This window comes from Rhea americana, unplaced genomic scaffold (assembly GCF_003343005.1).
Source record: "Rhea americana isolate MKP2758 unplaced genomic scaffold, rheAme1 scaffold_297, whole genome shotgun sequence".
Taxonomy (NCBI): domain Eukaryota; kingdom Metazoa; phylum Chordata; class Aves; order Rheiformes; family Rheidae; genus Rhea; species Rhea americana.
This window is the reverse complement of record NW_028186420.1, coordinates 520,655-537,142: the sequence shown is the minus strand read 5'-3', so window position 1 is coordinate 537,142 and position 16,488 is coordinate 520,655. Positions and strand designations below refer to the sequence as shown.

The 16,488-nt window shown below is 44.0% G+C and overlaps 1 protein-coding gene across 4 annotated transcripts; it reads left to right on the top strand.

Moving 5' to 3' along the window:
• The first annotated feature begins 32 nt into the window (after positions 1-32).
• DHRS7B (dehydrogenase/reductase 7B) lies at positions 33-13,530 on the top strand. 4 transcript variants are annotated; one of them, XM_085309375.1, is made up of 8 exons: positions 42-64; positions 4,749-4,928; positions 6,209-6,384; positions 8,082-8,197; positions 8,901-9,111; positions 9,824-9,916; positions 11,095-11,247; positions 11,980-13,530. In XM_085309375.1, the coding sequence occupies exons 1-8, from the start codon at positions 45-47 to the stop codon at positions 12,183-12,185; spliced, it is 1,155 nt and encodes a 384-aa protein (XP_085165501.1). In that variant the 5' UTR covers positions 42-44; the 3' UTR covers positions 12,186-13,530. The 4 variants fall into 4 exon arrangements, with proteins under 4 accessions (XP_085165505.1, XP_085165501.1, XP_085165504.1 ...); XM_085309376.1 differs by lacking the exon at positions 42-64 and adding an exon at positions 4,152-4,254; XM_085309379.1 differs by lacking the exon at positions 4,749-4,928 and having other exon boundaries at positions 33-64.
• Positions 13,531-16,488: the final 2,958 nt, after the last annotated feature.

The window sequence follows — 16,488 nt, the reverse complement described above, 5'->3', positions numbered from 1 at the left end:
GCAGCGGCGCATGCGCGGAGGCCGTCGCACTTCCGGCGGTGACCATGGTGACGGCGGCGGGCAGGTAGGGCCCGTCGGCGCCGCGGCCGGGCTGGGCCGGGGCGGGCGGAGCGGCCCGGCGGGGGCCGGGGGCTCCCTGTCAGCGTTTCACCGCTGCAGCAGGTGTTGGGAACGCTGGAAAARAATCGAGGGACGTGAAAGCAGCGCTTGTTTCCCGGGGTGCTTCGGGCGACTGCCAGCAAAACGCTGCGCGCAGGGGGCCCGGCGACCGGCGCGGTTTATCCTCGCTTGTGCCCAAGCGCATTTTGAGTGGAAATACACGGCACTGAATAAAAAGCGGCAGAAAGTTTTATGCGAAAGTAATTTCTCAGCTTCACTCTTGGGTGAAGCACTTTTGGGTGCTGAAAACGTTTTTTGTTTGTTTGTTTTTGCTTTTCTCCCCCTCCCCCTGCGAGACTGTTGCTTTGCATAACGGTAAAATCTTAAACCTGATGTTTTTAAGTGACTATTCAAACACAGTGTTTTTTTCCTCAGGCAGAGTCTTATGACATGCCTGCGAGATGGCCAGCTTGTTCAAATTGCACTGGAAAAACACTATAATCGATATTTWTATTAATAATAATAAAAAACCCACCAACAAATCTCAAACCCTTGTTCACTGTTGGCAGCTGCATACAGTGAAAACTTACCAGCCTCGTGTCCTGACTGCTGCTGGTCCTTAGCGCTACTGTGTCATTCTTCGTAATGGAGCTGGCCATCATTTGGTGGCAGAATCCCAGCTGGGTTCTTTCTCCTAAATCCCTTCCCCATTTTCCATTTGAAATAGTTGTAATGAGGAGCTTTGTTCAGCTAATAAGGTTTTTCTTAGGCGATTCAGTGGTTTCTAATGATCTCAGSCTATTTTTGACATCACTTTATTGTTCATGAAGTTTGGAATGAATGCTGGTTATGTAAGTGCAAACTAGCATTTCAGTAGTGTAATTGTTGAATGAGTAATCACTGTAGAGCCTGTATTGTTTTCTCATTAGATTTTGAATGATTTTTTTGATGTTTAACTTAGCATTTGTGGGGACCTTGTGTATCAGATAAATTGTCAGCAGATTTTCTGTTTGCTTATATAAATTACTGATTTAATAGAAAATACTATATTACTTTTCTTTTTCTGCTGTAGATGTCTCTAAGTTTGATTTCAATTTCTTTCCAAAGCAGCTGGGTTGGTAAAACTGTTCAGCTGATATAAAATGCAAGTAATTCTCATTCTTCTCTCTGTCAGAAACGGTTTAGTGAGTCTGGTGTGCTGGAGCAAATGCTCATTTCCTCAGTTAATACCAAGTTTTGATGCAGAGTGTGAGAGACTCATTTGTCAGTTCACTTGTGCTCAAAGTTCTCAAAACCCGTATGGAAAGAAATAAAAAAGTATTTAATTAGCATGATATCTATTTTAAGATAAAATTAGAATGTGTTCCAAAACTAAGTAAAATCTTAATAGAGCAATCACAACTGATTCGTAGGTTGTCTTTTTTTATCCAAAGTGCATAAAGTCTACTTTTGGTCTTTATAGATGCTCTAGATTCAGTACTAGAAATTATTTGGTTACTACTAGAAATAATCAAATGATCATCAAACATTTTGTATCATGGAATTCACATCTATCCTTTTTAATCTGGAGGGGTTAAGTTACCCCCACATTTCAAAGGTCACAGACTCTGTTCCTGAGGTTTGTTTTTAGAGGCAGTTCTTGCACTCTGTGCCAGCATTGGACTGAGTGTATTTGCTTGGACTGCTGCCATTTCCTAATTTAAGTGAGGTCTGTCCTGTGCTAAAAGACCAGAGGGAGACACCAGCTCACAGAGTCACTGGCAAGTGAGTTCTTTTCAAAGGTAGGATATTGTGCTTTCTTCAGAGTAAAGTTAGTAGCTTAAAGCTTAGAGCTGCTGTGCTTCTGGACAAATGCTTCCTTAGAAAAAAATCTTTTTTCTTTCTCTTTTTCTCCATCTTCTAAATGACACCTTTTCCTTTCTGAAAATAGCCTCCCAGTTGCTGCCATTTGTCATTTAAAGAACAATGTTTTTCTAGGTGGCTGAAGCTAAAGGAAAATAGGTGGTGTTTAGGGAAACTTACCATGTTTGTAGTATCTTTTTAGGACTTGAGGTAATCTTTGCTACCTTTAGTGTGTTCTTGAGCTTATTAACTAAACTCCTTGTTCCTTCTGAAATATTCTCCTGTTTTTTACAGGATAATACTGGTTTTTGTTTTAAGGGATTTTTTTTTAATGGGCATGTGTATAGATACAACTTATTTTAAATTATCAATATTCTCATTTCAGTTCTCTTACACCCTAATCCTGCCTTTTGGGATGGGAAACTGAAAATTACAGGTGTTTATTTGAGCCAATAATGAGCAGTGGCTTCCCTTTGGCATTATAAACATTATCTGTCAGATAACGATATGATACAGATATGATGTAACAGATCCATGCTTTTTTCAGTATGTAGAGCCAAGTCTCGGGACAGAGGTGTTAGAGGGGTCTTAGAGCTTTGAGCAGGATGTCTGAGGATATCCAGTTCATCTTGAATTAGCTGTGGATCTTTTTTGCCCCCTCTTGTCTTTAACGTGCCATGGCCCTATCTGTCCTGAGATGCCTTTAGCTACTTCAGAACATTATCAGTCTTAAGCTGGGTTCTGTGCTTCTGATCATCTTCTGCCAGCTTTTGTTTTGTGACTTACCATTTTTGTTATTGTGAGTCAAGTCCTTTTTATCAGTGGTCTATTTCATTCTGCTTCAAGTTGCGGCAATTCTTTCCTTTGGCCTTTCCACCAATAAATAATCCTGAAAACTGAACTGAGTATAATTGTCGCCTGGTTGTATCAGTTGCCCAGTATGGGGCTCTGTGAAATGGATATTGTTGAATGTACTGCAGTATGCTCTGAGCTTATTTCCATGTCCTGCTGGCATTCCCTTCCATATTTAATTTTCAATGGCTTTTTCTTAGGCTTGTTCTATTTTACAAACTAAAATAAGGACTCCTGGGTCTTACATCCCAGGAGTACTCTCACATCCTTGTGATGTAAGCTGGTCCATGAATCAAATGAAAACTTGTTGCATTAGGTGTGAAGTGCTGCAGCAATTCTTTCAACTTTCCCAAACAGTTACGTTCAGACAGTTCATCTTTGCTCTTTGTCCTAGTATTTCAAGCTTGACTAAACTAGAATTTTCATTGTTCTGAGGCTCTTTTTACTGAGTCATTTCCGTACCTTCCTTGGCAGGTATCTGTTACTATATGACCTAAATTCAAAGGACCTGTATCTCTGATCCATTACCTCTTCTCTCACTTGCTCCCCTTAATCTAGTCTTTCTCTTCCCCTCCTTCTATCTCTCCCCCTCTTACGTCAAAGGGTGATACCTGTTGATTCAAATTCTAGCCTGGAAGTTGCAAAGGCAGGTTTCTGTTGCTGACTGTGTTTATGGCTGGCAGCAACCTTCAGGTAGAGATTAGCTTACTTGCCCTGGTCCTGTATATCATATAGGACAACAAAAAAGAGACAGAAAAATCATAAGAGGCTTGGAAAGATTGCCAAATGAAAAAGGATTAAAGGCAGAGCTTCTTTGTTTAGAAAGTAGATGAATAATAAGTAACATGATTAAAGAATAAAATGAATTAGCATGTTGGCAAAGTTAAGCAGGCGTAACTGGTTCATACTGATGAGCAATGGATGCTACATGACAAAAAACACATGTAGCTTTTAAGTTGGTAGGCTTGGGGGCTCTTTTCCACCAGCCTGTGTGGTGGAGAGTTCAGCACTTGCAAATTCTACTTTTATTTTTGCCAAGGAGCTTGAAAGAACATTCTCTAACAAAAGTATGGGAATCACTCCCACCTCCTAGTGTGGTTTAGTTAGAAGAGGGGTCAGAAAAGTTCCCTCTTCACAGTTACTTCTTCATCTGCTTTACACAGTCATCTTCGTTTTACGGGAATTGGAGGCAAAGGTTTTCAGGGCCAGATTTTTAAAGTGGCTCAGCTTCAACATGGGGTCATAAATCAAGTGACATTCTACCCATTGGCTCTCACTTTGGAAGTGATGAAAGGTCCTATATAGGAGCTGAAGAAGAATGTTCTCTAAGACATGCTGGGTCACTATCAATGCCTGTGGTCCTTGCCACCCACCTTGTCTTCTGAATCTCAGACCTTTGAGGGCAAAGAAGGACAACATAAAGTAGGCAGCTGCATTTTATGACTAGCTGAGCATGAACCAGTAAGGAGCACCTCCTGCTTATCCAGCCTGAAGGCAGCCAGTGGCTGTATGTCTTTCCCTAGAATTGTTTTAGGGGTAATATGTACTCTTCTTATATATTAAATCAACTATACTAATCCTCTGCTATAAATTAGGAGACCTTTTGCACAAAGAGGTGGAAGAGTAAGATGCTGATCTGACCAGCTGTGTATTATGCTCCTGTGCTACTTTGCAACAGACTTAAGTTTAATCCTCCTCCTGAGTTTCTGCTCCCCTACTTTGGGCATGCTGCCCATGCCTGGGGGACCTTGAGGCCTGGATGTCTGTCAGAATCATGCACAGTTATTACACAATAGAGTACTTTTGCAGAGATACTTGAGTTAGCTCAGGAGCAGAAAGCACCACAGTAGCTTTGGCAGAGCTATATACTAGCTCTACAGTTTTGTTTTTAGACCTAGTCAAGCTTATTTAGAGCTACCTCAGCTATCTTTACATGGTGTTTTATTGTGTTCTAGCTACGCCTTCAGAAATACTTTCTTTTACCATTCGCTAATGGTTCAGCTAGCTTATTCACTGACCAGCTGCTTGAGGACTTCTGTTCAAACCCGTGATGGAAATCTGGGAGACCCTGGCATCTTTCCAAACCAGCTCTGTCCTGGAGGTTGTAGTGCTATCATCCCTTCTGCTCCATACAAGCTGAGTATTACTTAGTAACGTTGAATTATGGCCTAGCATTATTAGTTACCTCCTTGTTTTGTTCTTATCATGCTATCCTTTTGTTTAAAATATTGAGTTGTATGCCCAGACCCTGCCAATATCTTCCTGGTAAAGACTTATCTATCAGTGTTCAAACTATCTGTAAAACAGGGAAAAGATGCTAATACTGGGGTTTGGCTTTGTATGTGACCCAAAAGATGTATAGATTCCAGGAAGAGGTTATAACTGGCTTTGCTTCACTGTGACATTGAGCATAAAAGCCTGAGGGTATAGAGTGGGAAAACTTAGTGACCCTATTTACAGCAGAAGTATCGCTTACTCTTTGGCCATGTAATAGGTTGTAACATAAACTTCTCTGCTGAAGGCAAGGCTTAGCTAGAAGATTAGGGCTATGCATTGGAATCAGAATCCAGTTCCAGGGTAAGTTAGGTCTTGTAGATACCTATAGCTTGAGTTTCGTTCACAGATTTAATTTCAGTATTTTAGAACACAAGTTCTCATGCTTTTAACAATCTGTGCAGTTTATGCTAGCATAAAGGTAAAGATCATGAATGTAGGCTTTAGCCTACTATATGGGACGTGGTTAATTTAAATCAGATAATGTGTCTCTGATAATAGGTGTTGAAATCTGCACTTCAAACTCCAGTGTCTTTCCTCACATTAAGCAAATAATGTGTGCAGAAGGAAAGCTTATTCTGAGCCCCCAGATTTTACAGTGGGTTATATCTGTCTAGGATAACATACAGTAACTGGTCTCTGGCACTTAGATACTGCCGTAATTGCAGTTTTAGAGAAATGTAAGAAGTTTTAATAGAATCATGGACATGTATAGACATTTCCTATCTCTGAAGAGCTTTCATTCAAAATACATCTTGTGCTAGAGAACAAGTCTAAAGCAAAATGGAAGAGCATCTGGAAACAGTATCTCTGAAGCTATGTTTGTCACACAGCACTTGACAAGATACACTGCCAAATGTCCTGCTGGGATGTTCAGAATAGCATTTAAATGCTTAAAATTGGATACTGATGTGAATTTTTGTAAGTCTAAATGAAGGATTGAGGAAATCTGTTGAAGATGCCTCTGTATGGAATTTGGTTTATTGGTGGTCTGAGAGTCTAAGGCAGTGGGTGGGAAAGAGGGTTGTGCTAATTTTAAATCTGGTGAGACTTCTTTAAAGCAGTATTTCCCTAGTTTTCAAGCCTCTGCTAAGTTTTTTGGTGGTGAAATGCTCTGTTTGCTTTGATCTTGTTGTTCTAGGAAGACTGTTCAGAAAGGGAAGCTCATGGATCTCACAACCACAGTCATCATCCCACTGCTTTTTGGCAGCTTGGGAATCTTCACCCTCTTCCGGCTGCTGCAGTGGATGCGGATGCGAGCTTACCTTCGGGAAGCGGTGGTGGTGGTCACTGGGGCTACTTCTGGCCTGGGAAAAGGTAGGTGTTGAAGGGCAGCAGAAAGCTGCTGTAGACAGAAGAARAAAAGGGATGCAGAAGAGAGACCTGTTGGAATAAAGCAATAATGACCAGAAAGTGCTCATTCTTTTGAATTTTGAAGAGAGGTACCTTGTGCAACCTTATCAGTTATAACCACTCCCAGTGCAAATTTTGATGTAAAAACAAAACAAACCCTCCAACAAAAGTTGAGACTAATTTTAACCATTCTGGATAAACTGGAGCTCATCAAAGCAAGTAAAAAGTCCTGTGCTGTCAGGCATCTTTTTTCTAAGTCCTGGAAAAGTCAGGAAGTCAGATTGTTTCTCTAAGGCTTCCCAGACAGGACTGCTGTCTTGAATTCATGTTTGCTGCTATATTTCCAGATACCCTGCCTTTTTTTTCCCCACTTCTTATTTCTACCTCTCACCCCCAAGTTATACTGCCTTTCCTCTTGTGATACAAATCCCTCGATTTTAAATTCAGACTCTTGGTAATATTAATAGCAAGAGCCAGTGAGTAATCCAGTATTTTTTTCCAAATACATTTTTATTCTTTGCATAGGTGGATGTTTTCTAATTCTGCTTTCTATAATTGCTTTAAAAGCTTCTTGAAGAGAAGACAAAGTGCTCTCTGCTATCAAGGCCTTTCATTAGGATGAGTACATTTATAGAAAAAAAATGATGCTGTCGTTGCATGTGAGTTTGTCCTTGAGGACAGTGGTGTTCAATAGCTGAATGGCCAAAGGAGATGAAATGGTCCTCTCTACCTGTCAGAACCAAAGAGCTGGGAACAGTAAAAGAATTAGTGTTTCATGTCCAGAAGGGGTGGAATTAGTATCTCAGGAGAAACCTTCCTGCTGTGAAGCACCAGGCAGATGAAATGCTGTGCATTGTTGAGTGTTTCTTCCCACTGTTTTTATTCTTGTCTCATGAAAACTAAACCAGGATTGAAACCCAGACTGCTAATGCCTCAGTTTAGATCTCCACCACTGTGCAGTGAAGTTTCCTCCCTTACTGACTCATTGGCAAGGTCTATGCTATTCCTCCCATTCCCAGTTATTAATATTCTAGAGGACCTCTGATTACTGTGTGTTCTTCCGCACCCTTTGTTACCATCTTGCTGTAGTCTCTTGCACGAATAAGGAATTTGTTTCACTAGATCAGAGTAGTTTAGAAGAACATGAGATTGCTTCAGCCGCTGGTAGCACTGAAAGGAGGACAATATCACAGCATCCATTCTTCTGACTTCTCTTGATATAGATCACCTTGATGAAGYAGGTGTTTACTGAAACCCTTAAGACCAGACCCCCACTATATTAAATGACATATGCAAGATAACAGTGGTTCCACTTAAAAAAGCATGTGGTCAAAGACCAAGAGGCACAGGCAGATTTAACCAGCTGAGGAGGGAGTATGTGTGAGCAGCACAGTAACTGCACAACCAGCATAGTAACCATGAACACAAGAGCTGCCTCACCATTGTCACGTGTCTGTCAGAGTCACTGGAAAATCGTAACTTGCTGTGACTTCACTGTAACTCAGCCTACTACTCAGGGATAATAAGGCCAACCCTAGACACTTGCTAGATTAAAAAACAAGCTTTTTTTTTTTAAGCCTACCACTAGATATGATGTGGATCTGCTGTGTGTGTCTGGCATTCAAATGTCTGCTTTTCTCTCTTCCTTGCTTCCTCCAAAGAATGTGCAAAAGCTTTCCATGCAGCTGGCTCCAAGCTGGTGCTGTGTGGCAGAGACAGCGAGAAACTCAAAGACCTGGTACAGGAGCTTTCTGCCACGACCAATCACCAAAAGAACGTGAGTGTGGGAGAGGGAAAGGCTTGTTGTCTCATGCATCTGGGATTTCTGCTCATGTTATTATAGAAGATACAGAATTGCTGGTGGGTTGTTCTGGCAGAGTTGAGCAATAGGAAAGATGCAACTTTGTAGTTAGCAGTAGATATTGCTGTGGGAGTACACTGAATTGACATGTCAGGCCTTGCAGAAACCATACAAAAATAAACCAGCTGAAAAACTACCTTTGTCTTATAAAGGAAATATGTGCATATGAGAGTGCAGAGTCCTCAGACATCCTTTGCATCTGAAAGAGTGACCTTGCTTATCTTAGCCTTTATTTTTGATGTCTAGTTCTGATGACAGTATATAAGAAAGGTAGTGCTGGCTTCTGAAGGAGATGCATGAGTTAAGTTTTTGACTACATCAGATGCATTTTCTTTAATGAAGCAATAGCAAACTTTAGTATCTGAGGTGGATCTGACTTGCCTCTTTCCTAGCCTCTGCTATAAGGAGCAGGCTACAGGAGGAAGAAAGACCAGAGCACAGCCTGCTCCTATCACATATTTTTTAATCAGGTAACTGCTGCACTCTAATCAAACAAGGTCTGGATGGCCCTGCCTATGCTCCCAGAGGTGCAAAATCCCATCTCTGCTCTAAGTCACAGTTCTGTCAGCATCACAGCACATCTAGAACTGGCCTTTTGCTAACTTTTGTTTATTCACAGAAACACAAACCTCACACTGTGGTCTTCGACCTCTCAGACACTAGAGCGGTCCTAAATGCTGCTGAAGAGATCCTGAAGTACTTAGGTCACGTGGACATACTGATCAACAACGCAGGGATCAGTTACCGAGGCACAATTGTGGACACAGGACTGGATGTGGACAAGAAAGTGATGGAAACAAATTACTTTGGTCCTGTAGCCCTCACCAAAGGTATCTGTGATCAGGATTACTRGGGGCAAGTGGATTTGGCTGATACCTTCTGCTGGCCAACACGACTAAGCACAACTTAATTTCTGACTCTAATTACATTTGGAATAATACAGTATAAAAGGGGAGGAGAGCTTTGTTTTATGGGCAGGCCTAGAGGATGCTTGGACATGACTGCACTGAAGTACCTGATAAGAGATGAAACCTTGTTTAAAACACCTCCCGACTCTAATCTCGTGGGAGCTTATGGAGAGACACCTGGTTTGTCTGCCTGTCTGCGCTGATAAAACCCGAGAGAGTGCAGTCTGGATTGTAGGTGAAACTGTAGCTTTCCTAGGAGGCCTCCTTGGTTGTGTAGAAAGTTCAGCCTGGAGGGTGCCAGCTACATGAACTGGTGGCAGAAAAGAGCAAGTTGTGCTGACTATACCTGTGGGAGACCGTAATGGCTGTAACGGCCTTTGTGTGGCCTCACTGGCATAAAGCAAGGACCACACAAGTCCTGAGCACATTGGCTATTGCCTCCAGATACGTGCGTGTCCCAGTTAGACTGCAGCCTCAGTGAGGGGCATCGTGTGTGTTGTCCCTCTGCCTAACCCCCACGCTGAATGAGAATCTTCTCACGGGCTTCGGGCTTCTTTGAAGCACTGCTTTGAAAGCATCGATTCAGCAATGGCTGGACTGTTATCCTGAATGCGTCTTTTCTGTCTCTTGCTAGCACTTCTCCCCTCCATGATCAAGAGGAGACAAGGCCACATTGTGGCCATCAGCAGCATTCAAGGCAAAATAAGCATTCCTTTCAGATCAGCATGTAAGTACCTCCACAGAAGATGGGGAAGACAAGTTTGGGGCACTGGACTGAATGAACACTTGGCTAGTATTTCCATCTGTCGCTCCCCAGGGCTGGCAGCATGTGGGAAAGGCAGAGCTGTGCATCATTCTTGGTGTGGTCATAAACCCCTGACAGCCAGTGAGGAAGGTATTCTCACGTACAAAAATCTTAGCCCTGTCCTCAAGTTATTAGGGGACAGAGAAAGGGAATAGAGAGTGTGGCCCTTGCTTAGAATTTTGGTCTGAAAACTGAGCGTGTTTGGCCTACCAGCAATGGTAAATCATTGAAAATAAACAGAAAAATGGAAGGGTACAGTGGGGATGGCATAAAAGTGATAGAGCATAATGAGAGCCTGAATGTCAAATAAAGGCAGCTGGAAAGTCTGGGCCGTCTTTGCTCGCAGATAKGACCACACAAAGAACTCTGTTCTGAAGAGGTTTCAGAGCACCTGCACAGCAACCAAAGCAGGGCATGTCTGACAACATGGAGCCAAGCTCTTGCCTTGCAGCTCAGTGTGCTGGTGCCAACCTTGCAGCCACCCTGAGCTGGTGGCACAGTCACAGTGGCAGCAACCAAGCATATGTGGAAAGGGAGCAAGGAAAAGAATTGCTCAGCCATTTAGAAGGGGTAAATCCTGCCCTAGGCCACACAACTCTGCTCCTGCAGGCTTGTGTGATCAGGTTTTGACTTGTGCGCGGGCAGGCTCTGAACCTGCTCTGCCAGTCTGTAACGCTCAGTGCACGTAGGCTAGCAGGGTGCTCAGCAGCGAGTGTCAGCCCTGCCTCCCTGCACTGAGCATCATATTCCCCCAGCCCCAGCTGGTCTTCTGGAATGCTTCTGGAGCCAGACTTCCTGTCTCCTTTATCATGCGTGGGAAGCAGCTTGGGTTCGCTCTGTAGTGCTTTGGCATGGCTGAGATACTAAGCTCAGGATCCTAGCCAGTTTCCAACTTGGGTATTTTCATTTTGCCTTCCTAAATTGCCTCTCACTCCCACTACCTGTTGTTGCCATTCACTAAAAACAACTAGAAGTTGGAAAACAGCTGCTGTGTTCTTGCTGAGAAGTGGCTTCGTTTTAGGGACAAATGCATTCAGGGAAGAAGCTTCCCTCAACCCTGCTCCTTCTCCTCAGTACAGAGCCCTTTCCTTGTTTTCCAGATGCTGCCTCTAAGCATGCTACCCAGGCCTTCTTTGATTGCCTGCGAGCAGAGGTGGAGCAGTATGACATTGATGTGACTGTTATAAGCCCTGGATACATTCAAACAAACCTTTCTCTCAATGCTGTAAGAGCAGATGGATCTCGCTATGGAGGTGAGATATGATTCTGTATATCATTTGTATAACTAAACTATAAACTTAACTAAAGTACMTCTTCTTCACCAAGATGTCTGAACTGCAACATGTGACCTTTTGTGGAGACATGGGTTAGCCCTAAAGTATTGAAAGACAACTTTAGATGCCGGGTAAGAAGAGTAACCCCCCAAACTGAGCCTTCGTAGACAGGAACTAATTTGGAATTGTTAAGACTTCAGGGTATTTTATAGCACACATTTTCTCTGAGGAACAGCTGTGTACCCTCCAGCCTACAGAAGTCTCTTAACCTGCAACATACACATCCTAGGAGAGATGCTAGGTTTGAGAGGGAAGAGGAGAAAAATTCCAACTATCAATGGGTAATTTCAGCTGAGCAGGATGACAGAGGAAGGGTGTGTCTTTTCTCCTCTCACTAACATCAATCACCAAATCATACATTTGGAATTGATGGTCATAACTAGAAGAACATACCGGAGCATTCAGCTCTGAGCTTTAGCTCCTAAGGTAGAGCACAAGGCTTGCAGAGCSACAGCCTGCGTATCAGAGGAGCGTATACTGGTTTCTAGCACAATCATGGATCATACTGACCTATGCTCCTACATACAACTGCTTTAAAATCCAGAACCATATAAACAACCACATATAGTTGGAGCAGAGTTTCCTTAGGAAAGGTATTTATACATGGACTTACCCGCTGCTGTTGGTGCTTACGTGGCTTTGCTTTGGCAGTTACGGACAAGAACACCGCCGAAGGCCAGACAGCTGCAGAGGTTGCTCAGGTGGTTCTCAGTGCAGTGGGGCAGAAGAAGAAGGAAGTACTTGTAGCTGGCCTAACGCCCTCCTTGGCTGTCTACCTGCGAAACCTCTTCCCCAGACTCTTCTTCACCTTAATGGCATCTAGAGCGAAAAAGGAGAGAAAAGCAAAGGACTCTTAAAGCTCAGCCTGCTTGAGCGGTGACTGTAGGGAGAAGCTAATCCTGCAGCTTGGCTGGGACATCAGTGGAGGTGCTCCTACAGGAAACATTTATTGAAATGCTGCGACTTACCATTGCGTGGAGAGTGGGAGGCTGCCTTCCCCACATCTGGGTAGGCCTGTGTGCCAGAAGGCAGCACCTAGACCTCACCTAAAGGAGGATGCTTGGAACAGCAGGGGAGGGTAACTCAAGAGAACATGCTTCACAGCAGGGGAGGCCCACATGGAAGACAGCACCTTACTTTATCTCACTCCAGGCACACTCAGCTTTATGGCCTGCTACTAATAAAAACCACCTGGTTTGCCTACATGCCAGCAGATCTTAGCTTTCCCCTCTCTGTGGCCCCTGTGAAATACAGTGCTCAGCTGGCTGCTCTCGTGATTACTGTCTTCTTCCCACTCCCTCCAATTTGATCCAGGACACATTGCTTGGAGTTGAAAGCTTCACAGAGCTTCTGCTTGTTAACATGCCAAATCATCTGGTATGTTAAGCTGAAGTTAAGTCTGGTGCCATTTCAAAAAAAGTAACAGATGCAGAATGCAAGTTTTACTTGGAAATGATCTGATGTATCTGAATCATGCCTCACTGAAGTACAGGGMCTTTTGACTCCGTACCACTTTATGGTACAGTATTAATCCCCAGCACAAATTAATGCAGGGAAGGCACTGAGAAGATTTTAAACCRCCCACAGCATAGCAAGGTACACTGTCGAGTGTAAGTACTGTACAGCTGACAGTACGTCTGTCCCACCTGCAGGCCTAGAGCACAGAGCAGGTGTGGTTCTTGAGATGCCAGGCAAGAGGAGCATCTGTGTGCTATAGATAGACACTATGTAAGACAGACCCTTAGTTCTCACCTGTTTTAAAGCAATCACAGATGCTGATTAAGATCTGCTACTACCACATCTGGTAGGGGGAAGGATACCTGCTTGTCCAGGTATCACAGGCTTCAGCACTAAGGGTCCAGGCAGTGCCATATTCCACTTTCATCCTTCCTCTTGTTCTTGTGCTAAGTAAGGCTTTTTTCCCTCCAAAGCAAGAAAGAAGGCTTGCATCCTGCCTAGTCTGATCCCCAGACAACTCACAGTGTGAAGGCAACTAGCAACACTGGGAATAGCTCCACAATTACTGCAGTTTGTTCAGAAAAGACAGATTTTATTATTTTTAATGTAAATAAAACCTAGGAACTAAGGTCTAGATCCCTGCTGCCACCTCCATGCACTTACCAGCATTCTGCATGTGTACTGCCCTGTGTGTCCTGCCTATTAGCACGTATCTGATGACAAATAAATTATATTGCCATGTAATGCATCCTTTGTTGTATTTAACTCCTCACAGCAGTTAATGGAAAGGGAAAGCAGGTTTCCCTTTTTTTCTCTTTTTCTTTTTTTAMATACATTCCTGCAAGGTGTTCTCTACCAGCAATATTTGCAAACATACTCATCCCAGCCCCCTCTATATGATCTGCTAGTTTATAGTAGACAGTGTGAATTCACACACAGGATTAATCACACTGAAGAATGTGTTGCAGATGTGCAGGGTTATAAGGACTTTTTCCCCTCAAAAAGCCTCTTCCTGACCAACTGCAGAATTTCAGCACAAATGATTGCCAGCCCAGGTTTAATGATCCTAGTTCTGCTCGGGTAAGACATAAACCACCATTATCACTATGGCTGAGGTTGCAGTTTTGTTATGGAAAGGCCTAGAGTTGAAGTTACAGATAGTTGAAGCTTTCAGATGTATGTGCTAAAGGCTGGGATCTTTTTTGCTATTAAGACCCGAATACAAGGCATTACCTTTTCTCCCCAAGAAGAGTTTCTGCATTTGTTAGCTGTGCTTTTCTTTTCACATGCCCAGTCCTTGATTTTTTTTTTTTTTTTTTTTAGTGAAATACAGTAGTTCCTGCTAGCCTTGGCCAACTGCTCCAGCTTGCAGCATTTCAAATCAAGGTTGCTCAGGAAGGCCCAAGTGGCCACTTCGCACTTCTGGAATTACCATTGAGGGTGTTGGCCGGGTGTAACCCATCAGGCCTGAGGAAAAAAATTACACATAGGGGAGTTACTGTTTGAACTACAGCTCCAAGCCAGAGATGCTGAGATTGCACACGCTCCCCCTTGAAAGCACGTCCCCCCCTGTGACCAGAGGAGGGGGCCACCGCGTCTCAGCGTGCCTCCCTACCAGGGCAGCGAGGTGTGCAGGGCTCTTGCAAAGGAGGCTTGGCCCAAGCCACTGTAACCCAACAGCCACCTACAGCGGAAGGCAGTAAGGGACCCCAAAGCCTGGCGTACAGCAGCCGTCCAACCTGATGCGGTGAAACGTGCAACCATTAAGACTTCTGCCCCCCTCGTTCTCCCATGTCACGTTTGCATCATTACAGCACTGACATCTCAACAACCAGGATGTCACCAGGCCTGTTACCTAGACTGTCGCTCGCTGATGTTTCTCAGAACCCCCCGCCCCCACACAAACCTCCTCTCTCCCTCAGGATGGGAGGAAAGTTGTGCTTTTAAACAGACCTACCTGTTGTGGCAGCCAGGTTGCCTGTTCATCTTTCCTCCTGCAATGCCCAAAGCAGCTCACACTCACTTTTAACTCCAGAGCCCTTGATGTAAGCCATGCTCTTAGGCAGCCAACTAAGGCTAAGTCCTTCATGTCATACTGACCATTCTGGGCAATGGAAAATCAGACAATTAAATGTCAGGACCACAGAGGTTTGGTGAAGAAAAGGAGCTATTAGTCCTAACAGTTTTTCTCCACTTAAAAAAAAAAAAAAAAAAAAAGGCAGAGGAATGACTCCTGTGCAAGACAAATATTCTAGGGTCTTCTGCAGCAATAGAATACACATTAGCTAAGGCAGATCTGCCTCTAGTTTAAATTCATCCAGAAGATAGGACTTTAGAAACGAGCAGCATCAGGGCTTGAAAAGCTCCCTCTCCAGAAGCCTCAGGCTGACTGCAGAAAGATGAAGTAGCTGCATTTCTTCCCCTATACTCCGCCAAGGCAACTGTACATCGTCGCTATAAATAGAGCCACTCTGGATCCTGGCTTCTTTTAACCTTAGAGGGAGGTAACTTAGCCATTGTACCAGCAAAAAGGCAAGGGCTTTAACCAGGGCCATTGCCACCTAACAGAGCCTTGGTGTCACAGGAACTCCCTCCAGCCCACGTGCCTGCTCAGAAGCAGAAGCGTGAAGGTGGTAAACGCACTTGTTCAGAATTCCTAGCAAACGCCATTTGCCCAGTACGCACCCAGCTGGGATGTGTGTGCTGCGAACATAAAAGCTTCATCAGCAGAAAAAACAGAAGTTGCAGCCTTCAACTAGAGAACCCTGCTGCAATCGGGAGGGGAGAGGGAGCTCTTACTGCCTGCTGTTGCAATTTGAAAAGATAAAGATAGAACTGAATTTGGTTTCTGACCTCATGAGACTCCCTCCAAGGTCAGTGCTTCAGCTGCGGAGGTCAGATTGCAACTACCATTTAAGCAAGTAGTACACCTGTATGCAGGCAGTTTGTATTACAGGCCTTTGCTCTTGTATTATTCGGATCAGACCCTTGAAGCTGTGCCAAACTGCCCTTCTAAATGCACACCACACCTATTTTCCATCTGGTAYGAACAGATTAGAGAGCAGTCTTCAAAAACTCAACTGTCACATCTTGCAAAACAGTAAACAGTTTCTCTGCAAAAAAGATGATTTTGACAATTTTGAGCTAAAAGATGAATTCCCACACAAGACTGAATTCTAAAGTTTCAGATTATAACACAGCTACAAGATAGAATCATGCAGACCCTGGGATGCCTCCCGCAGCAGCAGCAGCAGGCAGCTCCCGAAGTTTAGCCTTCCAAGCAAGGCCCACGGAATCGCAGAGTCAGGGCACGGCTGTCCRAGTGCCAGCTCCGGTGACAAAGCACACAGGTGAGCCGGACTCTCCCCTCCGAGGCCTCACTGCACGTGGTACAGCACATCTCACTGGAGCGCTCCAGTACAGTAACTGGGCAGAATGTGTTTGACTGCAGTTGGAAACGGTGTTATTTCCACTGTTAAAAGAAGTAACAGTTGGAGGTGGCAGGACAGCACAGAATTTGGACACCTTTAGCCCCAAGCCTCAACACTTAAGAAATTACTGAAAGACACAAACAGTGGGGGAACTAGTATTGCCTCTTCCAAAAACAGCTAGTCAAGCAAGAGGAAAGGCCCTGCTCTGCAGCCATCCCTTCACCAGACGGCTGTGAAGTGACACGGGCACTGCTGCCATGTGCAGCRGACA

Excerpts from the sequence above, each read along its gene's own strand:
- DHRS7B (XM_085309375.1), top strand. The coding sequence starts at position 45 with ATGGTGACGGCGGCGGGCAG. Across the intron at positions 65-4,748 it reads ATGGTGACGGCGGCGGGCAG|CTACGCCTTCAGAAATACTT; the intron begins GTAGGGCCCGTC and ends ATTGTGTTCTAG. Across the intron at positions 9,917-11,094 it reads CATTCCTTTCAGATCAGCAT|ATGCTGCCTCTAAGCATGCT; the intron begins GTAAGTACCTCC and ends CTTGTTTTCCAG.